This window comes from Cynocephalus volans, chromosome 3, assembly GCF_027409185.1.
Source record: "Cynocephalus volans isolate mCynVol1 chromosome 3, mCynVol1.pri, whole genome shotgun sequence".
In the NCBI taxonomy this organism is placed as follows: Eukaryota; Metazoa; Chordata; class Mammalia; order Dermoptera; family Cynocephalidae; genus Cynocephalus; species Cynocephalus volans.
Genome location: NC_084462.1, coordinates 157,866,480 through 157,889,825, shown reverse-complemented (window position 1 = coordinate 157,889,825; position 23,346 = coordinate 157,866,480). Strand labels below are relative to the sequence as shown.

The following is a 23,346-nucleotide window of genomic DNA, read 5'->3' as shown; positions in this document are numbered from 1 at the left end:
ATTGGCTCATTGTGGTTCACTGAGGCCCCAGCCAGCCCTTCTCCATGTCCTCTCCAGCTGGGCTACATGGTGATCCTGATGGCGGCCTGTCCCAAAAGGCAGAGACCTGTATCCCCCCTTCTGTGGCAAAGGTGCTGGTGTTACCAGCATTGTTCAGGATTCAGCTCCTCAGGCCTCAGGTGGTGGCAGCCCTGGGAAGGCAGACTTGCTCCCCCAGAAAGGGCTTCTCCATGGAGGACGCAGCCCTCACCTCCACCCCAAGCTGTCAGGGCTGGGGTGATGTCACTGCTGGAAGCATCTGCTGTGTCTGACCCAGGGTCACGCTGGAGGCTGCTTGGGTGGTTTTCAGTGCAGGGTGCAAGGCAGTCCCGAAAGGAGAGGAGGGGTCCTACTTGGGGAGCAGGGATGGCCAGCACCTTCCATTTGGAGCATGGGTTTCTTACCCTAAGCTTCTGTCATCTTGGCCACACTGGGGGCCCAGGCCCTCATGTGGGTATGAGGCAGGAGAAGCTCTTAGTGGCCGCATTCTTGGTTTTGGAGATCTCATTAGGCCCTGGAGCTTGGGGAGGTATATCTAGTTTCCTATCACCCAGAGTTTGGGGAGAAGACCCCCCCTCCATGAATTCTGCCTTGGCCCCTCCCCACTTTATACTGACCAGCAAGAACTAGCCAAGGTTTCCTTCATCAAAATGCACAGAGGTCTCATTTAATGAGCCCCGAGTGACCACGCCCCAGCTACCCTCGTAAGAATAGGAAGGAGCAGGGCCTCCACCCTGCTGCTCCAGGCGACATCTGACAAGGGGCAGAGGAACAGGAGGGTGGCTCAGTCACCTCTTCTCAGGTCTATGCGCTCTGCTGTCCTTTGCTTTGGTGGGTGCAGAAACTTTCTCTTCAAAGACCTCCATGCAGGGGAACTTGGGACGAGATGGCCATGTGTGTTGATGAGGCCAGTGCACATACTTTTGCCTCCTCAGACTGCGGGGGAGCCTGGGCTGGTGGTGGGGCTGCAAGGGGGTGCAGCAGCAGAAGCTCCTTAGACAAGCAGCTGGGGCAGGGGAGCAAAGACCCCGGAGAGCCTTTGGCGGGCTTCCTTCTGCCTCTGCCCTTACACACGCCTTTGCCACCTTGACCCCAGGAAGGTATCCCAGCACTCAGTCTCTGTGCCCAGGGCTTCAGCCACCTCTCCCAAGACACAGTGCTTGCCTGTATTCTCCATCCTGACCTGGAGTCCCTCTGCACTCCTAGCACCTCCCGTTCCAGCTGCTCAGCAGGTGGGGGCCTCCACATGGCCCACGGCCAAGGCGACAGATGTTTCCACTGGGGGCTTCCCAAAGTCTGCAGGAGGTAGTGGGGAGGTCCGAGCTGCCCCCCTGCCTACCTTGCTGGGCCCTCCCCTGGGCCCTCGGCTGGAGTCACCAGGTGGAGGCCTCTGGTCCCAGTCATTGGTATTGGCTCTGGCCCTCCAATTCCAGCCCTTCCTGATACTGGGCCGAATCCAGCTCCCTCGCAAAGCCTCTCAGACCACTCTCTTCTCCCTCTTCCGGCTGGCTGTTCATGGTGCCGTAGGTGTGCCGGGCTGGGGAGGAGGCTGGGGTCAGGTTCAACTCTGGCTCCTGCAGCACAGTGGCCACGTACAGCTGCTCGGAGAAAGAGGGGAGATGGGGGCAAGGTCACACCCAGAGCCAGGCCTTGGGCACACCCTCTCCCCTATGTCCTGTCCCCCAACACCTCTGTCTGCTCCAAGCCATGATTCCTCTTCTTCCCCAGCAGTCTGAGTCCTGTCCATCCCACCCGCCTCATTGTTCTTGACCATTTAATGAACATTTACGAGGTCCCAGGGCTAGTTTAATGGCAGGTCTCCCAACTCCTAGTCCACTGCTCCTTCAGAACGTGTTCCATTCATTCTGTAGTCCTGATTCCTTCTCGTGACTGAGCACTGCGTGACCCACTGGTGTTCTGTCTGCTTCTGTCTATGCACTTTTATCCAAATCCACATGACTAAAGAAAGCCTAATCTCCCACTGGGCCCTGCCGCCCACTCTGCTTTTCCACCATGCCCAGCACTGTCTTCAATTTCCCCAAACGCTCTGATTCTCTCTTCCAGGCCTTTGCACAGGAGCTTCTCTTCCTAGAAGGCTCTTCCCTGACACCCTATTTCACCTGGCAAACCCTGCTCCCATTCCTGGAATCACATTACACATTCCCTCCCCTGGGAAGCTTTCCAGGCCCAGGCTGGCCAGCACCCTTCATCAATGCTCCTCCAAGGCGCCCTGGCACTGGGGCACGGGCCAGGCTGGTACCCAGCTTGGTGCCCGCATTGGTGGCCCTGCATCTGCATTTGTGGCAGGGGTGCGGGTGAGTGCTCGTGCCCCTCCAGGCCGAGCCGAGCTGTGGTGCGAGAGCCAGCGCCCAGCCTGCTGGGCCCCTGCACTGAGTCCACCTGGCCTCTTTGCACGCTGGCAGGTCACTCATCTGCCACCCCTGCCTTACCATTCAGTGCAGCCCTCCAATAGCTCCCTGCAGCTCTGTCTGTGCCGCTCTGCCTGGCACCTGTGCCCTTGGAGGCAGCCTTCAGTCCTGAGGCCGAGCCTCAGCACGCCCCTGCATCTACACGACTGAGGTGGCTGAGATCTCGGTTGCCCTGTCCAAGCGCTTCCTCTTTGAGTAAATGGTTCTTCTCCTTTCCGGTGTCTTCAGCCAGGGCCACGGCAGCATTTGGACCTGGGCCAAGTCCTGCTGTGTCAGAGGCAGGAGCCCAGGGTGCCCCCATCTCCTCCCCAATTCCCAGGGTGGGCACTAAGTGCTGGCCCCCCACAATGCCACTGGTGCAGACCACCCTTGCAGGCACCACCCTCTTGACCTGTTCCCCAGGGTGAAGGCGATGACTCACAAGGGAGGTGGGTGTGGAGGAGGTGCTGCTTGGCTCCATGTCAAACACAGTCTGTATCTCTTCCTCGGGCTACAACAGGGAGAGAGGTGGGAGGTCACAGAATGGGGGTGTCTGCTCTTTTCCCCCCTCTCCCCACACCCAGTGGGGCCTGGACCCTGCACCCAAGCCTCATGCCACCCTGGAACTCAACTCGTCTTCTGTCTCTCCAGACCATCAGCCCAGCTGGCAGAGAGAGGGCTGGGATGCTAGGGAGTTCCTTCTAGAATGTTCTACTTCCAAGGATCATAATGGGAGGAAAGTAAGCAGAGGTGGGATTAGAGTTCAGAGACAGGCTTGCTTTGACCCCAGGAAAAGCCTTGACTTCAACACTGCATTCTTTCTTCCTGGGATAGTCCTAAACTAATAAGACCTAGGTTCCCTGCCATCCTCCTCTAGAGTCGACACTTGGGCAACAGGATCACCTGACATTGTCGAATTACAAAGACAGAGCCAGAGGAGTCATTCACTCTGGCCTTTCACTAGCATGGCACTCAGCCAGGTGGAGGAGTGGGGCCAGGCAGAAGGCAGTGGGCTCCTGTGCCCATAGCCCCAGATATGGAGACACCAGCAGCAAGAAGACCCTCCTCCAAGAGGCTCCCTCCTCTACTCCACAGGGTGTCAGTATTCAAAATCAACTTTCTTTTCTTTGCATAAATTCATTTTAAAAGGAAACAATTATAAGCAGAAAGTCTGTGCCAGTTGCCATATATGGAAAGTTAACTAGAAAACTAAATATGTAACAATGAAAAATTTTAAAAATTATGTTTTGGTCCACTAGAAATCGTTCCAGTACCCCAGTACAGACACCCACTTTGGGAAATGCTGATCTAGAACTCACGGTGTTGATAGCATGCCTCTGAAAGGACATGGATTGGCTCCCTTCTCCCTGGTGGCCCAATGATTAGGTGGGCCCCACTGCCAAAGAACCAGAGGAGTCATAAAGGGGACACTCCAAACATGATGACCTCAAGTTTGACAGCCTAGGATTCTTAAAGGTGAGGAAGTGACTATCCCCTGTTTCCCAAGTCATCATCAGCTCTCCCCCTGCTCCTTTGCTCCATCCTTTCTCAGCACTCAGCCCTGGGAATGGTGCTCTCAGCTCTGTGGCTGGACCAGACTCACACTGTAGGAGGGATGGGCCAGCAGCCCCATTTGGAGGAGGTGTCCGAGGGCAGAAAAGGAGAGGACAGCTGTCTTCTGAATGGGGGCCAGTGCCCAAGCTAGTGCCAGGTGTGCATGCATGCCTCATGCGCCCTGAACTTCCACACCCCACAGTCACAGAGGAAGGCAAGACCCTGTCGTCCTGCGGTGCTATGGGTGCCCAGGCCAGGAGGGGACCCTGCAGCAGAGTCCCCCAGGAGCTGAGAGAGCCAGTGGAGAAAGGGCAGGCTGGCGACTCACCTCGTAGTCGTTGATTACCCGAAGCTTCCCCAGAAAAGTGCCAAAAAAGGCAATTATCATGGAAATGATGAGAGAGAACAGGGAAAAGAAGGTGATGGTGTGGAAGGAACCTGCCAAGGAGAAGAAAAGGCCGTGGGCTCGGAGCCTGAGCACTGGAGCTGTAGGCAGGAGTCTGCCCGCTGAGATGCCACCCAACTGAGGCATGCCTGGGGCCTGTCTCAGCACCTCCGGAGGGACTTTGAGCTTGGGACAGAGAGACCACTGCCCAATTCTCCTCCAAGAACACCTAGGATCAATGAGCCTGACACAAGGACCAGTTTAGAATTTGGCATCTTCTAGATTCCATGAGAAAAAATGTTTTGATTGATTTAAGTATCTACTTAAGAACCCATTAAACATGTCCTTCTCCACCTGTCAGTTACCTCCGACACCACAGAGGTATCTTTGAGTCCCCATTTCTGCCACTGCCCCTAAACACCATCTCTGACCTTTCCTGCAAGCATGCTCAGTTATCGGTGCTAATGGCACCAAGATGTAACCCAGAATTCAAATGTCATTTGCATTTCATTTAGAGATATTCAGTCCTTTTTTTATGGCAGCAGTTTTCTAACTAGGTAAATATTAAAAATCACTCATTACAGTCAAAGGTCACTGCTTAACGCTGATTACTGCAGTGTTTTTATAGCAGCAAAAAATGGTAAACAACCTCAATATCCAACAAGGGAGACCTGAATAAAACCGACAGACTCTAAGGCAGCTGTTGAAAGGCATGTATTCAAACAGTCTTTTAATGACACAGGAAATTGCTCAGAACATGATGTTCAGTAAAAAACTCAGGATACAGGGCTGAATGTTATAGTATGGTTGATCACAATTTTGTAAAGTAACAATAGATTATGGGCAATTTAAGTTTTGGTGTTTCTATTTTTTTCTATTTTTGATAATAAACATGTCCTTTATTCTTAGAAATAAAGCATTATGGAGAGCACATTGTCTGCTAGAAGGCAGGAAAAGGCTGGCAGGATAAAAAACTGGGGGTGACAACAAATGGATAAGCCACGTGAATGAGTTGGCCGTTTCTGGATGCAATTGTGATGGGGACAGTGAAGCAAGTACTGTCCCCCTTCTCTGCTCCACTGAGAAGGTTAAAGTCAAGTGTCCCGAGGGAAGGGCAGTGGGGTTGGGGCTGCCTGGTGGCCTCAGAGAGGAGGTTGCTGAGGGATTTCCAGCCTGTGGCCTATGGGGACTTTGTCTGCACGGGCGTCTCTGAGCTCCCCTGTGCAGGGACAGCAGCTTCGTGTAGCCAAAGAGTGAGGGCAAAGTTGGCCACCACTGCAGACTCTGATTCCTCCTCCGGGCTTGTGGCACAAACCAGGCATGTAATAGGACCCCAGAGGAAATGTCATGTGAACCGAGCCCCGGAATAGCTAATATTCAATTTCCTGCCAGCCTTGAGTTAGAATGAAGGAATACGATGTTTCTTGCCCTGAAGATTGGGAACCAAAATCCATACAACTTGGACCATGTTGGTCCAAACCCTCCCTTTTGCCTCAAAACTCTGCCGAGACACTAATACAGGCTCTTGTGGCCCAGAGAAGCCACTAGACTTGGCCGAGTCCAATGAGCACCATCTTGCTCTTCCTGGGCTTTTCTCCTCTAACAGAGTCTGTGTGGAGGGACTCACAGGGCAGTGGGGCAGGCTGGTACCCACCTAATCGCAGGATGGAGAAGAAGAGCATCCAGAACAGACCCAAGAGGGGTGCAAAGGTGGCCTGGTAGACGGCGGCCATGTGGATCTGCTCATTCAGTTTGGTGGGAGCGTAGGAGTAGTACATGTTGTAGCGGTCGGTCAAGTGCTTCATGCACAGGTAGAGAAGCCCTGGGGGGCCGGAAGACAGAGACATACTCAGTAGCTACTTCAACAGTTGGGACCCGTGCTGCCCCAAGGTCGCCACAGGCCTGAGAAGCCAGATTCAGGGCTGCCAAAGTAGCAAGAGCCAAGAACAGGCTGTGGGTGCCCCGTGGTGCTGCATTCTGGGACCAGAAGCTTCCCTTGAGCCCCCAGAACTTGCCATTCCAGCTTGGTGAAGAGTCATTCACTCAAGCACTCATTCAACAAACACCCTATGTCAACAGCCCCCCGTCTGGCCCTGGCCCTGGCCTTGACACCTCCCCGCCCCAGGTTGTCCCAGATCTCCTCAAGCTCCAGGGGGTGGCCTGATGTTGAGGGGCTCGATTTCCTCCTCCCAGTCTGAGCGTGTGCAGCTCTGGGTCTGCCTCAGAGATGACTCACCAAAAGGGACAATGATAGGGCAAGTAATGCTGTATGCCATCACTACACTGAAGACGTTCAGCATCCACGCGTACTCGCGCCCGTACTGGAAGTCTTCTGCCTGGCTCTGGGGGCAGAAGGCAGGCGTCACCCTGAGGTTGCCTGGCCCCTTGGTTTGGCTGCTTCTGTGGCTCCTCGATGGCCTCCTGGGAGCTGACTGACAGCTCAGGCCTCAGGCCACCTCCCTTCCAACCCTAGCGTCCAAGAAGCAGCCACCCATCCCCACCATGCCTCCAGCTCGGTCCCTCAGTGCACCCGGCAGGCCCTCCCCCCATGAGAAACTGTGCTCAGGGGAGGGCCCGGCCCGTACCTTTCTGATGTGGACTCTCTCTGGCTCTGATCTGGAAAAGAAGAGGCGGAGGCTGTACCAGAAGAGCGAGCCCAGACGCAGCAGCTCCATGCCTGTGCCAAGCAAAGCCGCCGTGATCACGTAGTTGACGAAAAAGGCACCGTTGTCTGGCAGGAACACACACCTGGACAATGGGGGAGAGTGGAAGACAGTGACAGAAGCCAGGGGCACAGGGAAAGGGAAGAGATGTTGGATGAAGGAGGAGAGAGAAAGAAAAGAGCAGAGGAAGTTGGGGTGGGGGGTGGAGATGCAGACGAGGAGGATGAAGTTTCATACACATCTATCTCCCCAGCTCAGTTTTTATCAGCGAGCAGCCCTTTTGAGCAGGGTACATAAAGTGTGGGTGTGTTAGGGGATACACACACTGGCTTGATCCAAAGCAGGGGTGTCTGACCCAGGGCCACAGACTCTGGAGAGTCCATTAGTAAAATTCGGCGGGGCGGGGGGGCGGTCTGTGACCTTGGATGGAAAAAAAAATTATGCTTTATTTTCACTAATCTCTGTGGGTTTTTTTGGGTTTTGTTTGTTTGTTTGTTTGTTTTTGTTTTTTGGTGGCTGGCTGGTACAGGGATCCAACCCTGGACCTTGGTGTTATCAGCAGCACCACGCTCTAACCCACTGAGTAACTGGCCAGCCCCCTTTCACTAATCTAATTGCGATTTAGCATTTGGTCTCATTAAGAATGTGGGTAACGAACCACAGTTGTCTTAGCTGTTGCTGTGACACATGATTGAAATTCTCCTGTCTATAGACGTGTTTTTGATGTGGCCAACTTCAACAAGCAGTCATCCAGCCACCTAACAGCCTTGCTGCCTGTTTTCACGTTGGTGACTCAAACATTTCTGTTGCTTTCCAGTGTTTTCCTCTCCACAATTCTGTCAACTTCCTTGATGAGAGGTATCTGTGAGCCTCTGAACACATCTCAGAACTCCTTAAAAGAATTCCATCATTCTTTCTTGATGGCATCAGGGTTGAGTCACGGGCTCACAACCCCTTTCTCTCATATATAAACTGTACTGAAGATATTGGCCTAGCCAAAGATGAACTCATTCACCTTATGGGGAAAAAGCAGTTTTTACCATGCTAGTTGAACTGCAGAAACCCTGGCAAATTCTGGTCCTTGCATTATAGAGCACAAGCGATGGAAGCTTGCATGTCATTTGCAACATATCTTTGAACACTGGGATTTTCAACACTTGTAACCATGAAAACAAAAAATCGAAATTTGCTGGATGTCCAACATGATCTGCATGTTGCCCTGTCAAAGACACCCCCACCCCAATTTACTGTTCTTATTCCAGTAAATAAAAAATATCAGCTTTCACATTGGTCTTTAAAACAATAAAATGTAACTTAAGCTTGCCAATATTTCAAATGCATTATCTTGTTATTGATGTGTTAATAAAGACCGTTACAAATTTGATTTTTAAAATATTGTGATAACTATATTTTAGTGTATTTGGTTTTCTTTGCAATCCATGTATTTTGGGCACTTAAAGACATCATTCAGATTACATGTAAAACGGGTGAAATCTGAATAAGCTCTGTGGATGGTACCAATGTCAATCAAATTGTGCTATAGTTATACAAAATGTTGCCCCTGGGGAAAACTGGATGAAGAGCATTTACGTGCACTGGTCTAGAGCTCTGTGGACAAATACAGGTGTTAGACTCCCAGAAGGGTACACATACCCACCCCAGTGTGAGCACACAGAAGCCCTGGTGCACACGTGGGTACTCACTGGAAGCGGATGGACGCCTGTTCTAGATAGTAGACGTCAAAGAGCCAGCGGAAAAAGACATCCAAACTAGAAGCAAGAACAAAGCCGGCCCTTTAGTTAGCACCTCTATGAAGTAGGACCCAGGGATCAATTCCTCTTTGCCTGGCTTCCCTCCTTCCTTCTTCCCTGGCACAATCCCCAAAGACACTTGCTCTATTCCAACTGGCTGGTCCACACTGTCCCCAGCCCTTTGGCTTTTCAGCTCAAGGCCACCTCCTCCAGCAAACCTTCACCAGCCATTCCTCCCACATTTCTGAATTTCTGCTGCTTGTTGGAGGCCCTCTTCCCACCTTGGGCTTGGTCAGGTAGCAGGCATGCCTTATCTCCCCAGCTGGGGATAAGCTCTTTGAGGGCAGAGTTTGAGGGCTGACGTATTAGAGTTTACATGACACCTGGCTCATGCTATATCCATGACAGGCAGGGGTCCTTTGAGGAATGCGTTTGCAGTACCCACAGGTAGGCCTGCAGTATCTGAAGAGGACGTTCTAACTCTGGCTGAGAGAGGAGGGATAATTGGAAGTGAGGTACCTGGTCAGTCCCATAGAGGGCAGAATGACCACCATGAACACCAGAAAGATGTAGCACTTGTGTACTATGATCAGATTCTCACTCGATCTAGAAGGAAACACAGAGGTACTCATCAGTGTGTGAGATGTAACAAGAACCCAAGGCCTAACTACATAATGGAGAGAGAAAGGGAGAGAAGCAGCTCACTACCTGGGCTTGGAAATGGGTTGATGGTGCAACCCAACCCCATCTCCATGGAGCACGGAGCTGTGCTGCAACTGGGAGCAGCAAAAAAAGAATAGCACGATCAACTAGTGATGTCTGCCCTGGACACAGGAAGGCAGGGAGGCCACACCTGTGCCATATATATGACATCTGTGTGTTAAAGAGACATTACCAATGATACTCGGAATCCCTGCAGAGTTTCAATTATCCATAGAAGCCTTGTTCTCGGCTGTAGGAAAGGCCAGTAAGGATCTCTGTTAGGAAAAACCTTCTGGCTTACTGCCTGGTAGAATGGTAGGAACTTCTGGCACAGGAATAACTTTTGAGACCCACACAACCTTCAGGCTATAGCAGTACCACCTGCCCAGGATATGGCAAATCCTTTCTACCCAATTAGCTACCACCCTGGAAATATTAGGGCTAGCAAATGGGAAATCTCCTGATTGTGTGGGCCAAATGTGTTAACAGCCAGATTGAGTTCATGGGCCCCTCTGCTGTGGCCACAGTAGCCTACCTGCTGCTGCCCACACAGGTCTTTTCACCCTGCGCTCTCTGCCTGGAACTCCTGGCACTGCCTCACTCATGTCCAACCCCCCTCCCCACCCCCATCCCCTCAGTATGTGGCTTGGGGCTGAAGGAGAAGCCCAGGGAGGGCTTGGGTTTGGCCCCACACCCCTTAAATCATGGCTCTTTCTCAACATCCCTCAGGCCAGAGGCCCAGAGACCACCCAGCCCCTCCTTCCCAAAAGAAAACACCTGTTGGTTGATGGAGAAAGGTTGGTAGAAGGGTACAAAGTTACAAAGTCACAGCTAGATAGGAAGAATAACTTCTGGTGCCCTAGGGTGACAATAGCTAATAATATTGTATTGTATATTTCAAGATAGCCAGAAAAGAGGATCTTGAATGTTATAAACACAAAGAAATGATAAATGTTTAGGTGATAGATATGCTAGCTATTCTGATTGGATCATTATACAGTACATACATGTATTGAAACAACAAACTGTATCCCATAAACATGTAAAATGAGAAAAACATATATAAATAAAAGAAAACTCCTGTTGGTATTTTGGGGATAAAAACCATCCCACATCACTTCTATTCCTTAGGCCAGATGGGAGGCCCCAGTACCGGCTGGCGGGGTAGGGCAGGGCGGAGGGCCCCGCTCACCTGGTCCAGTGCGCCTCGAGGAACGCGGACAAGTAGACGATCAGAGGCAGGATCACCGTGAAGGCCCAGAGCAACAGGGAGGGGAAGAACTGGGTCACGATGGGGCTCTGCAGGGGAGAGGGGAGGAGGGCAGCAGAGACATTAGTGCCAGGAGCCCCTTCTGCTGGCAGGCCGCCCCTGACTCTCGTGTACCCCAGGCCTCTCCTCCCGCAGCTCACTCCCAGGGTGGCCTGCTTTTCCTGAGGCTGTGCAGTGGGCCTGGCCTTTCTCATGTGCCTTCCTGGCCAGGAGTCTGTCTGGCAGGGGCAGACAGAAGCTTCTACCCCAAGGTCAAGTGGAGTCCCCGAGGACCTTCTAGGCAGGTCCCTGGAGGGGCAGCCTGAGCTTTCCCAGTGACTTCACCTTGAGGCCAGAGCCAGCCGCTGCCACTCATATCTCACACCTTAGGGAGGCGACACCACCTGCACTGTGATGCTGTGTGTGCAGTTGGGGAGAGAGGGGAGCAGGGTGGACCAGGGTCCCCAGGGGCCTGCCGTAAAGTGTGTGTTGCTGGGAATAGGCATGTGCATAACGTGGAGAGAGGGGCCCTCCAGGCTCATGATGACAGCCTTGAGACTACAGAATTTGGAAGGGCCGTGCTTCCTCTGAACTGCACCGTGGGCGGAGGGGGTGCTCCTGCAGTGCTGAGTGCTCCCAGCCTGGAGCCCGTGAGAAGGAAGGAAGGTGGAGACAGATCTGGAGGTCCCACCTCTCTCAAAGGGCTGTGTTGGGACGCACCTCACTCTCGCTCGCCCTCAGCCCTACCACTCAAACCAGAAACCCCCAGCCCTAGAGAACTTGGGGAGAGCAGAGCTGTTGACACTTGCCACCCCCTCTGGACCCCTAGCTGGTCTAGGATGGCCCGATCCAGTGAAGCCCTCTGAGCCCACATTGACTGGGCCACCCATCCCCCTAGACTTACCCCGAACCCCTACAGTGCCCCTACTTCCCCTTTCCTTCCCAGCCCCAGTCCCTAAGGTGGGCAGTGACCCACACTCATCCTCTTTAGAACAAAGAACACTGCCCCACCATTTACACCACTGCCACCTCCACAACACTGGTGGTGCGGGGGCTCCAGAGCCCCGTCCCAGTGGACCCCCCCTCCCATCCTCGCCTGAGTTCTTTCTGGATCTCCCTGGGGCCCTCAGGCCTGGCCTGAGCAGAGGAGGCACCTGCAGGTTCTCGATGGGGCGGGTGACGTTGTACATGTCGATGGTGTTTATGATGATGGCGGGCGTGGTGAGGAAGAAGAAGAGAAAGAAGAGGCAGGTGTTGATCGTGATAAAGCGGGCCCACCAAGAGAAGCGGCGGACCGACAGGTGCTTCCTGAGGAGGGATGGAGGACGGAGGCGCGCTTAGACCCTGGGTCCCAGCCCTTGGAGGGGTCCCAGCCCTTGCAGGGGTCCCAGCCCTTGGAGGGAGCCCACGTGCTGCTTCCTGCATGCCCACTGTGGGACCAGGCTGCCCTGTTCTAATGCAGCCACCTGCCCAGAACTGCATGCAACAGGCCCCTGAGGCTTCCCTCGGTCATGCCACTTGTAAAGGCTCTGAAGATACCTCACAGGGAAACAAGAAATGGATCTGAGTTCTTTCTGCAGGAAAAACCTTTTCCCCAAGGCCTCGGTACCTCCCACGCTTGGTGGGGGTGTTCAGGGGCAGGCAGAGGCTGTGCTGGCCCAGCCCGGCAGGGGCTGTATTTGCACGGCACTGGGCTTAGTCCCCGTGGAGTCTCTGCCAGGCAACAAAGTGGGAGAGAAGGCCCTGTCCTGTGGCCTCCCTCAGTCTCAGAGGAGCACAGAGGAGATGAGAGGGACAGAGGAGGCTTACCAAATGATGTCTTTAGGGTGCGGGGCGAGAGTGACCCTCCAGCAGTAGGATTTGACGATGGTGGTCACTGAGGACTGCTGGGGGTGCACACCACAGTGGATGTACTTGTAATCCTCCTTGATGCTGCAGAGATGGAGAAGAGGAGGAGACAGTAGTTTGGGGGCTTAGGAGGGTCTCATGCCAGGGTCCCAGGGCCACTGTGGCAGTGTACAGGTGGGGGCTCATCTACCGCATGGGGACTCTTGAAGCCTTGAGTATGTCTCCAGGACCTTAGAAGGTGGAGAGTTCCAGAGGCCCTGTATCTGGAGGAAAGGGACACCAGAGGGTGCCCAGACTGCCCGGGAAGGGGATGGTTCTCAGCTCCCATCTTTCCCCCTTAACAGCAGTGACATCACATAGATGTGCTTTTCTTTGAGGTTGATGGGGAAGTACTAATTTTAGCCTCTTAATATCATTGCTATCAATTTTTTTGTGAGCCTGACCCTGTGTCAATTGGTGATTAATGCAATCTCAATTGCACAGATTACTAAATTGATGTCTCTAGAGACACAACCAGTGAGGGGCAGGCGATGGCACTGGAACGCATCTTTGGCCTTCTAATCATATTCTTCTGTAATTAAGCCTCAGATCCTCTCCCCCAAATGACGGTTTCTCAAAAAATGAACAGTGTTATCTTAGGTGGGTATATTGCTTTATATAACAAACACACAAAGTAGAACAGCCTATCCCTTGCCAACCCTCTGGGAGGTGGGCAGGGCAGAGGACAGTAACTGCATTTGACAGATAAGAGGTCTGAGTGTGTGACTTTCAAACTTGCGCATCATGGTTTGCAGCTGAAATCTTGGCTGCTCCACTACTCCTTTGCAGGGCTGGGGTGGGTGAGGACAAATTGCTGGGCATGATTGGGCTCATGATCATGGAGAGGAAGGCCCCCACAATCCTTAATAGATTGATTCTGGAGTTCCCGTCTATTTGGCCCAGTCCTAAGGATCCTTCTGGAACATTCCAGAGTGGACTTAATTCACTCCTGGTGTGGTGGGGCTCCCAGAGGCTAAGGCAGAGGAGAAAGGGGACTGTAGGGTTATGAACAGGGAGGCTGGCTGCAGGAGCCAAGAAAGGGCTAGCACCACCTATGGCGAGGAGAGGGGGTGGAATGTGTGCAAGGAGGGAGAAAATGATGTCACACTTGTCAAGGCCCAGAAGAGGAGCCAAGAGGTCAAAGGCTACTTTGACCACCTCTGTGTCGAAGCAAGGACATGTGGGAGCAAGGAGCCCAGGGCCTGGGCATCCTGGAGGCAAGGTGAGCCTGGCAGCTGGGGACACAGGTACGGGCATGCTCAGGAAAGCAAGATGGCAGCTCCCATGAGGAGCATGGAGGGGTGGTGGGTGGGTCAGAGTATGGCAGCCCAGAGGGAGGCTCCCTCTCCTCCTCCTCGGCTGGAATGGGGGGTGACAGAGGATGGTGTCAGGGAAGCAGAGGCCCATACTTGGGGCTGGGCTGGGTGCTGCATGCTGCTGGCCCAGGCACTCACCGCTTCACCATCCCGGAGTCCTGGAAGGTGACAAACATCAGGTCGAGACGCTTCAGGTGAACGCGGCTGAGCTCGGCGTTGAACTCGTCGGTCAGCTGCTCCTCCAGCTCACTATAATATTGCTCTGCATCTACCTGGGGCGAGAGGCGGCCCTCAGAGCTGGAGAGGCCAGGAGGCCAGCAGGCCTTGCCTGGACACGGTGCTCCTGCCCACTCAGCAGCCCAGGGCAGGCTTTGAAGCCTGGCAAAGAAAGAGCTCAGGACCTCAGTAGGCTCCGAAGGCTCACGTCTAGAACAGGAAGAGGCTGTGATGCTGCAATTCACTCCCTGCCGTTAGATCTGGGGTAAGCGAGGCATAGCTCAGGGTAAGGAGGGCTTTTCAGACTTGGGGTGGACCCCAGAGAGGTGATAGAATGTATCTGCCACATTTCAGGACTGGCTACAGGTCAGTCCTCCCTGAGGCAGGGGTCCAAGTCTTGAGGCCCCTTCTAGCCACAGTGGTTGGGTGATAAGATAGAGGCTGTTGCCTTCAAATGTCCTTGTCCTATCTCTTTGGAAGCCTGAGCTGGCAGCTGACTGCAGCTTGCTGTGTATTCTCTGGTCCTCCCGTCCAAGACCAGAAGGGAGACAAGAGCAAGCCTCCCTGGATGGCTCTGGAGGGGGCCCCAAGAAGGGTGTTATCTCCTCTGCGTGCTTGCCTGGGGGGCAGGACACGGTGGAAAGGAGGGGAGGAGCTGGGTGCTGTAGCGCTGGAGCACACCTGGATGGGGCCAGGGGACCGAGGGTGCAGGACACAGAGCCTAGAGCCCCAGCCCCTCCCTTGCCATGCCCCCGGTGCCCGAGCCGGTTACCTCCTTGAAGCAGGTCCAGCACTTGCAGAAGCACAGGCGGGAGCAGGGGTGGATCCTGATCATTACCTTCCCAGTCTTCTTGGCCTGGGCCGTGTAGAAGAGCCGGCCTCGCATGGCGTGGCGCCTGCCAGCAGCAGACAGTGGGGCAGGTCCTTCGAGTCAGGGGCCAACAGAGCCCCATCCTCCCCTTCTCCTCCCACCGCAGCCCCTGAAAGCCCCCACTGAGGCCTTACCTCTGATCGTCCAAGTCGATCAGGGTCCTGACGTCATAGCAGAAGTGGACTCTGGTCACAAAGCACCCTGGATAGGCCTCGCTGCAGCCACAGACATGGATGCTAAGTTGGCCTGTGGGGCTGGGGAGGTGCCGTCCCTACCCACTGTCCAGCACGACAGCCCACAGGGCTGGGTGGCTCAGCTGCCTGGGGTTCCCAGGAGGGGTGAATCCATCCTTGCTGCTAAGGCTGAACTTCAGGGTTTGAACCCTGGTAATCTGAGTTGCTGCGTCTTTACTAGATGACTCAGAGAGGGGCTAGGGGCACAGAACTCCAACCACTGGGGACTCAGGAGAGGGTTGTTATGGAAAGATAATTATCTCAGTGGACAGTGTCCCTTTTGGGGTCACAAAAGATGTCTCAAGATGATCTGCTCTAAATAGCTGTGGCCCAAAGGCTCCCTGGGTTCAGAGGCTGGGGCAATAGGGGAAAGGAAAATTAGCATCCCCCACATCACACCTGTGCCGTGCAGGAAACCCTGCTCCAGCCCCAGCGGCCCTCCGCATTCTGAACAGGTGATCCTGAGCTGAGTCCAGGGAGTCACCTCCTGCGGTGCCCCTAGCCCCACCATCCTGTGCCAACTCACCACCCACCTGAGGACCCAGGCAGGGTCACCAGAGGAGGCCATCCATGCCTCGGCCCACCCCACCCACTTACTGAAAGTGCTTGGTGATGATTTCTGGATCTTGGATGTCTGTGGGCACATAGGTGATCATCAGCGTCCTTGTGACCTGGGCGGGGAGGGGAATGCAGAAAGAAGACAGGCCTTCTGCTCACACCAGGCTGTCTGATGCCTAGGGCCTCCTTGTTGAGTAAGCTGAAGGCCAGCTTCTCCGGCCCATGGTGTCCCAGCCAAGCCAGGCAGCCCTGAGGTCAGCAAACAGTGCCTGTGTATTTTCTGTGCCCCAGCTGTGGGCCCCCTGCCATGGACAGCTTTGGTCAAGGGAGGCAGAGCCAGAAGGCTGCAGACAGGACCAGGTGGAGGACCAGAGCTCCACGACTAGAAAGAGCTGCTCACACCCGCTTGCTGCCCTTGTGGCACCACAGTGATTTCTGATCTCCCTGCAACTCCCACTGCACAGCCCCATGTCACTAGGCACATCCCTAACATTGGACTGGGCAGGGAATCGGGAGAATGAGCAAGACTGGGGAGAGGGTGGGAAGACTCCCCCAAGCTTCCTATTTATTTTGTGTGTGTGAAATGTCCTCCTGAGCCATCTCCTTCAAGATGACAGTCTGGTAAACTGTGCTGCAAGAGATCGGGCTCTTGGCAAAAGCTTCTGGTGGCAATAAGGAAGCTGAAGTAGCCGAGTCCAGACTGGTCGGGTAGCCCAAGCCTCCATGCCCCGCAGGCTGAAGCACTCGGGTAACTTTTCAGGGCATGTGGATTTGTACTCTGGGGTGGGTTAAAGTGAACCAGTCTTTAGGATGGATGGCCTCGAAGGAGCCAGTCCCACACCACTGAACCTCTGAAGGCTGAGGATGGAGCCGAGGGTGTCCCTTCTCACTGCTGCCCTTCCCACCAGAACATGGACAGTCTTGGCCTTTCTTTTGCATCAGGCAACTGGTCCTGGCAGGTGAAACTGCCGGTGCCTGCCCGTGGCCTCTCGGCGTTCATCTCTGCACACCCAGGGCTGCTGTGTACTCCAAACACCAAGACTCTCCTGGTGCTCTTTCCTGGCCTTGGGAGCGTGTTCGGCTTGTGCACAGGGCAGGAAGTGAAGTGTTAATGTCCGCAGACACAGCCCTCAAGCACTGGTGGATGGGGAGTTTGTGAAAAACAGCACCGACTGCTCACCTCTAGGCTGGGAAAATTCTAGGGCACATGTTCTACACCAGCTCCCAGAGTTCCCCCATGTGCGATGAAGCTCTGGCTTGGTAAGTTGTCCCTCAACACCCTTTTACTGGTGCCTTCTCTTCCCCGGCTACTCCCCCACTCCCCTATTGGCTTTCCTGAGATCATCTCCCAAATAAAAGAACGCTACTTAAGTTCTGGCCTCAGGGTCTGTTTGGGCAGGGGTGGGGTAGGGGGGTGGGTCGTGAGCGTCATGCAAACCAAGACGGTGGGGATCACAAGGGGCAAGACAGGGAATCTCTGACCTCAGAGAGATGGCAAAAAAGTGCAGCGGGAGGGGGCCAGTCAAAATTCACCCAGCAGTCCAGCAGGAGGACCTGACTGGCCCGGGTGTTTGTTAACCCTTCAGTTTGTGAATGGTGGGCAGTCCAGGGGTCCTTGGAGAGGGGCCAGGGCAGCAGAGGTGTAGGGACAGGAGGTACCACCTGGGCAGCAGCTATGTTTACCAACCAGTTTGAAACTTTCAGTGGTTTAACAACTGGGACAGCTGTGTCGAGGGCTAGGGGGTTTGGAGTTGGGGTGCAGGGGTAGGGATTGGGGGTCAGAGGATAGGGGTTAGGAGGTGAGGAGGTGGGGAGACAGGTGATTACGCACCAGGCTAAGGGGAGGGGGCTTGCCCATGGCCAGGTGAGACCCCTCCAAAAGATGGACCAACTTGGGACTACTCTGCAGGCAGGAGTGGGTGGCCTGGCTGGGGAGGGGACTCCAGCCAGGAGGGAGCAGCTCTGGCAGCTCTGCGTTTACTCACCTTTTGGCTCTTACTGGGCACGAACCCCAAGCAGTGATGAGCCATGAACATGAAGTTAGTGATGAAGTAGAAGAAAGAGAAGAGGCAGTGCAGCCACAGGAGCTTACTCCTGCGGGGGACAGGGGACAGGCGCCACGGTGAGATCGTGTAGAGCCCGCTGTGCGTGGCCTCCATAGCCCCCTCTCCCACCCCACAGGCAGCCTCCATGGACCACCCCCTTAGAGGCCAGACACTCAGGTACCTCGGAAGGGGGCAGTGGTGAGAAGGTGTCCTGCTCTGGCTAGGAAGGCCTGACAGTTACCGAGGGCTTGAGGGGCCGGGTGCAGGTGGGAATAAGGGCTTTCGTGCATTTTCTCACTAGACTCTCATAGTGACCAGGAGGTGCTATGATTATCTTCCTTTTACCCAAAGGGAAATGAGGACCAGGGTGGGTAGGTGACCTGTCCAAGGTCACTCATCACAGTGGCAGTGCTGGGAGGTGACCCAGGGCTGCTGCAGCACTTAGATCCGTCACCGCCGTGTCGTATGCTAGCATCGTGGCTCAGGCCCCCACAGCTGCCCAGCAGGCCAAGGGAAGAGGGCCCCGGGTCATGTGCAGGCCCCAAGGGAGGATCCTGATGATTCGCTGTGCCTCTCCTGGGTAGGAGGAGTGGTGGCACTGGGGCCACGTTCACCATCCCTGCTTTTGGCTCATGTGATGCTGTACTAAGGCATCTGGCCAGGATTAGTGCTCAGAAATAGGGCCCACCTTATTTGGTGTGGTTTGAGGAGAGAAAGGCCGCCTTGCTTCAAAATATCTCCTCTGCTCCCTGTCCCAGTGCCTGACATTTCACATACCATTCCCCATCTAGCTTCCACAGAGGGCCAGAGGGTTACACGGTCTCTAAGGAACACTGCAGCTCTCTGCTAGTATGGATGTCAAAGGCTCTCTGCTGCTCTATTTGAATTCACTTCTTGTTGGGAAGGTGTAGGCACCTTAGACTAGGGACTGGCCCAGGGAAGAAGCTGGTAGCTGTGCTCTGGGTGGCAGCACCTGGGGGAGGAGGTGGCTGAAAGGGAGGTGAGAGGATGCCATGCACTGTTCCACTGATTTTAGTTTTGGCTGAGCCGGCCTGCCCCAAGGCATATTCCAGGAGTGTATGGGGCAGGCGCAGGGGTGGGGGGCAGGGGGACAGGGTGGGAGTGTGACCCCCACTCACACTTACTGGAACTGCTTCTGCAGCCCTGGCAGGGAGTCAGCTGAGCCCAGCCAGGACACCGGTGGGCCTCAGCATGGGCCACCAGGGCCACACTTGGTTCAGTACAAACTGATCTGGCCACCAATCAGGTTGGCTGATGTTCCCGGACTGTGAGGGGGAGGGGGCTTAGAGATCATATCCAACAGCCCTTCCCCCACCGTGGACCAGGACTGAAGCTTGGAGGGGGAGGGTGCCTTGCCCTGGATCCAGGGCCAGTGAGTGGCAGACATGGGGCATGAACCCAAGCCTCTCCACTGCGGAAATCACAGGGGGAGGACCGTCAGGCCCACGACCCCCTCAGTGTATGAGGGCTGACTTGGATCTGTTGGTGGGCTGGGAAGCAGTCACTTCAACCTCTCCTTGGTGCAGGCTCTCTGCCTCTTGGGAGCTGCACATCCCAGGGAAAGAGGACCATTTCTTCAGGTCTTCAGGAGTGGCCAGTTTGGGTAGTTACACTCATGTCAGACAAGGACAGTGAGGCACCAGGAGTCCTGCCCCACCAAGAGAATGCAACTTTGGGCCTGGCACTCAGGACCTGGATTCCCAGGGAAACCAGGCCTTTCCTATCAGCAAAGCAGGGCCCGTGGCATGGACCGACTTGGTGGCCCTTCTCTTCCCACCAATGCCCCAGCCAGTAGCACGAAAGGCAAGAAGATCAGCTACCTACTCTGTGGAGACATTGACGATGGTGGTCCGACCAAAGTGACTGTTCCAGTCTGAAAGAGAAGAAAGCTGCTGACCAGGAGCCCAGCTCCCTGAGTGCTGTGGGGCACCAGAATTCAAGGTTCCTCAATGAGGGCCTCGGGTCCAGAGATGCCTGCCTGCAACTGCTCTTCCTTCTGGCTCCCAGAGCATGTCCCCAGCTTCCAACAAAAACATCAGAGGCCTCTTTGCTCTGGTACTGCTGACTGGGGCTCTCGGCAGTAAAGCGAGACCAACTCTGCATGGTAGCCCCAGGACACGACCCGCACCAAGTAAGGAGTGTAAGGAGCTGCTGTCTGGCCATGAGCAGAATGAAGAAATTAGCAACACTGTCACCACGGGCACGATTACAACAAGAACCTGAAACACCAGAAACGTGACGCTGCCTCATTCAGAGTAAATCTTTCTGGCTAAGTATATTAGTTTGTTGGTTCAGACATCTCCAGGTTTTGTGAAATGTGTCTAAAAATCCCGCATTATAGTATCTTTGCCAACACACTAGCTCTAAGAATGAGAATCTGGAAAGGAGGACTCAGAATTTATTTAGTCTGGTAGTGGAGTTTGGTGGCACAGACAGTCAATGTGCTACACTGAGTTAACTAAGGTCCACCTCTCGTGGAGGGGAAACAGGTAGAAACCCGAGGAATCGAGGTAAGGCTGGTTGTACAGTCTCCATACAGCTCTGTCCATCTCCAACTGCTAAGTGCAATACTGGCTGCTCTTCGCTGAGCACCTACTAGGTATCGGGCACTGTACTAGACACTCGACACATTTTCTCCCGATCTCCAAGACAGGTGAGGAAACTGAGGCCTGGGGAGATTGATTTGCCAAGTATAAGATCGCATAATATGTTAGCTTGAGCCAAGGTGTTTTCTGGGGAGCAGATGTGGGCAAAAGTTGCAAGCCAAGATTTTTCTGTCTTCAAAGTTAATCCCTCACCTACAATGCTATTTTGTCAACAGCACTTACCCTGTTTCAGTGAGAGTGGGTAGAAATCCTACAAGACAAGTTCTGCACCTGCAATGCTGTGTCCAACAGAATGGACACGGGGAATCAAGCTCAAGGATTTTGGTAGTGGTTCACATGTCACAGAAGGGCCTCCATGAACACCTGGCCAGGTGCAGTGTGGGGACATGACTAAGCATCCTGTTCCAGACTGAATTAATACTGCATGTCCACCAGGTACTAGGCCCTGGGTCAAACATGTGACAGAGGAGGTATCGTGTCCAGTCTCCACATGGGTGAACTGGAGCACAGCTCGTCTAAGGTCACATGACAACTCACTTCCAGAGGCAGGATTAAAATCCAGATTTCTAGATCCCCCCAGACCCAAGCTCTGATGGGCCCACCAGGCTGCCTCTGGGTCTAGTGGCCTAGGCCCCAGGGCCCCTGAACTCCGCCTACCCAGAACATTTCCGGTGTAGTTGATGGGCAAAATGACACCCAAGGAGGGGATGCTGAGGATGAGCACGAAGATGATGAGGTGGTACTGGAACATAATGTAGATGCGGGCGTCGTCGCCGCACTTGCTGATCAGATCGCTGTCCCTGGAAGAGACCCACAACAAGGACATGCCTCAGGAGCCAGGCAGCCACAGCTTAAGTGCGGGGGAGGTGGAGGAAAGTGAGAGAAGGTTACCACCCCACCCATAAGTCTCACATTTGGGGGGCAATAGCACCCTTCTTCCTGAAGCTTCTGTTATGCCTGAAGTGTATTTCACTGGATTTCACAGACATATCAAAGATAGAAGCTATGCTACAGATAAACATTTAGGAATCCAGAAACACTCTTGAAATCAAGCATTCATTTCTCTTTTTATTCCTTCTTCAAACATTTTGAGTGCTTGCTATGGTGCAGGCACTGGAAAAAGTACTAGTGATATTGACATGCAGTCTAGTTTTTGAAAAGTCTATTTTAAAAAATTTAATCCCTTAAATTAAAAAGGAATACCTGAAAACCACAGTGAGATAGCACTCCATAGTGCCAGACTGGCCAAAGTTAGAGAGCTAGACAACATCAAGTGTTGGCGAGGGTGTGGGGCACTGGCATCTCTCCTGTACTCATGGGTGTTTACATTAGCACAGCCACATTGGAGAGCAGTTGGTATTGTCTACGGAGATTGAATATATGCACATCCTAAGGCCTAGCAATTTCACTCCTAGCTTCCTACCCAACAGAAATATATGACATGTGCATCAAGAGGCATCTATAAGAATCTCATAGATGCATTATTTGCAAAATCCCCACACCGGAAACAGCTTCAATGTCTATCATAGGTGAAATGGACACAAGAACTGTGATATACATAAAACAAAACACTATACAGTGAGAGAAATGAACGACCCACAGTCAAACCTCATAAGCACAATGCTGAGTAAAAGATGCCAGGCACAAACACATGTATGATTTCATATATCAAGTTCAGAAATAGGCAATTATACAGTTAGAGGACAGAATACCGGCTACCTTGAAGAGCGGGGGAAGGGAAAGGGCATTGGTAGGGAGCAGGGGGAGGGCCGCCGGCATGCTGGCCACGTTCTGTTTCCGGATTTAGGATGGGTGGTGGCGTAGGCTTTGCTTTGTGATCATGAATCTGTACATTTATTTTTTGTGCGCTTTTCTGTATGTGTGTTATACTTCAATTAAAAACATATCAAAGCAACACATGCTTATAGAAACTTTGGAAAATACAAAAGAGAAGAAAATAATTCATCCACAATTTCATCAAACCTACGATGATGACTATTAGCATTTTGGCTAATTTCCTTTAGCTTCTTGCTGTTGTGCCCATTTTACCTGGTGACTAGTTATAATAAGCAGTGACCCGAGTCTGTTATTTCATGCTCACACGCACACCGCAGAGACACACAGACTCCTGCTCATGAAGTTTTGTTATATGTTTTTTGCGTGGGCTTCAAGTCCCCCATAACACAGATACTTTCTTTCTTGCCCTATGTATACCCTACGTCTGACGTGTCAGCAGGCAGTGGAGAAAATCCAGAAAGTCAGCCTCAAACTACTCCCAGGGGTTCCTTTTCCCTCCGACCTGAGGATGTGGTGAGCCGGGATGGACACCCTCGTCCAGGTTCTCCTTCCCTCGTCCCCGTGCAGAGGACTGGCCAATTTGCCACTATACGTTGTCTATCACTCATAAATTTGCTAAACGCAGGAACCTACAGACAGCCCGTACAGCCTCCCAGGGGAACAAGCTCCAAAAGTTCATACACGTTACTGGTTATCCTAAACAATACAAAAATCATAAATGCTGGGAAAAGTAAAGCTCCCTTGAAGGGGCTGACCAGGACTGCCTCTGCGGAGGGGTGTTGTGGAGAGGGGTGTGAAAGACGGGAGGTGGGCTTTTATGTTTCTCTTTATGCTGGCTTGTGCATGTTTAAAAAATTAACAAAGCAAACCAAGAAAGGAGCCAAGAAACAAGAGTCTCCCCTCTACTGCCCACAGGAGGCCAATTCTTGAGCCGCACACAGAGTAGCTATATCACTTTCCGGGGACTCTCATGAATGAGGAAGGGAGACTGGAGGCCAAGGCCATAGTGGGGGGTCCCCCATTAATGGGGTTGGGAAGCAAACAC

At 53.4% G+C, this 23,346-nt stretch overlaps 1 protein-coding gene across 1 annotated transcript in view; it reads right to left on the bottom strand.

Annotated features, from left to right (window-relative positions):
* Nucleotides 1-1,439: 1,439 nt before the first annotated feature.
* Nucleotides 1,440-23,346, bottom strand: part of TMEM63C (transmembrane protein 63C) — a 28,715-nt gene continuing 6,808 nt past the window's right edge. Inside the window, exons 5-22 of the mRNA XM_063090152.1 lie at nt 21,162-21,304; nt 19,723-19,771; nt 17,818-17,926; nt 15,872-15,945; nt 15,176-15,256; nt 14,943-15,066; nt 14,093-14,226; nt 12,561-12,683; nt 11,906-12,059; nt 10,695-10,801; nt 9,320-9,406; nt 8,753-8,818; nt 6,972-7,134; nt 6,623-6,728; nt 6,041-6,208; nt 4,330-4,439; nt 2,890-2,958; nt 1,440-1,637 (exon numbers count right to left, since the gene is read on the bottom strand). Coding sequence (XP_062946222.1) covers nt 1,440-1,637; nt 2,890-2,958; nt 4,330-4,439; nt 6,041-6,208; nt 6,623-6,728; nt 6,972-7,134; nt 8,753-8,818; nt 9,320-9,406; nt 10,695-10,801; nt 11,906-12,059; nt 12,561-12,683; nt 14,093-14,226; nt 14,943-15,066; nt 15,176-15,256; nt 15,872-15,945; nt 17,818-17,926; nt 19,723-19,771; nt 21,162-21,304 — 2,065 coding nt within the window. The remainder of the gene's footprint in view (nt 1,638-2,889; nt 2,959-4,329; nt 4,440-6,040; nt 6,209-6,622; nt 6,729-6,971; nt 7,135-8,752; nt 8,819-9,319; nt 9,407-10,694; nt 10,802-11,905; nt 12,060-12,560; nt 12,684-14,092; nt 14,227-14,942; nt 15,067-15,175; nt 15,257-15,871; nt 15,946-17,817; nt 17,927-19,722; nt 19,772-21,161; nt 21,305-23,346) is intronic.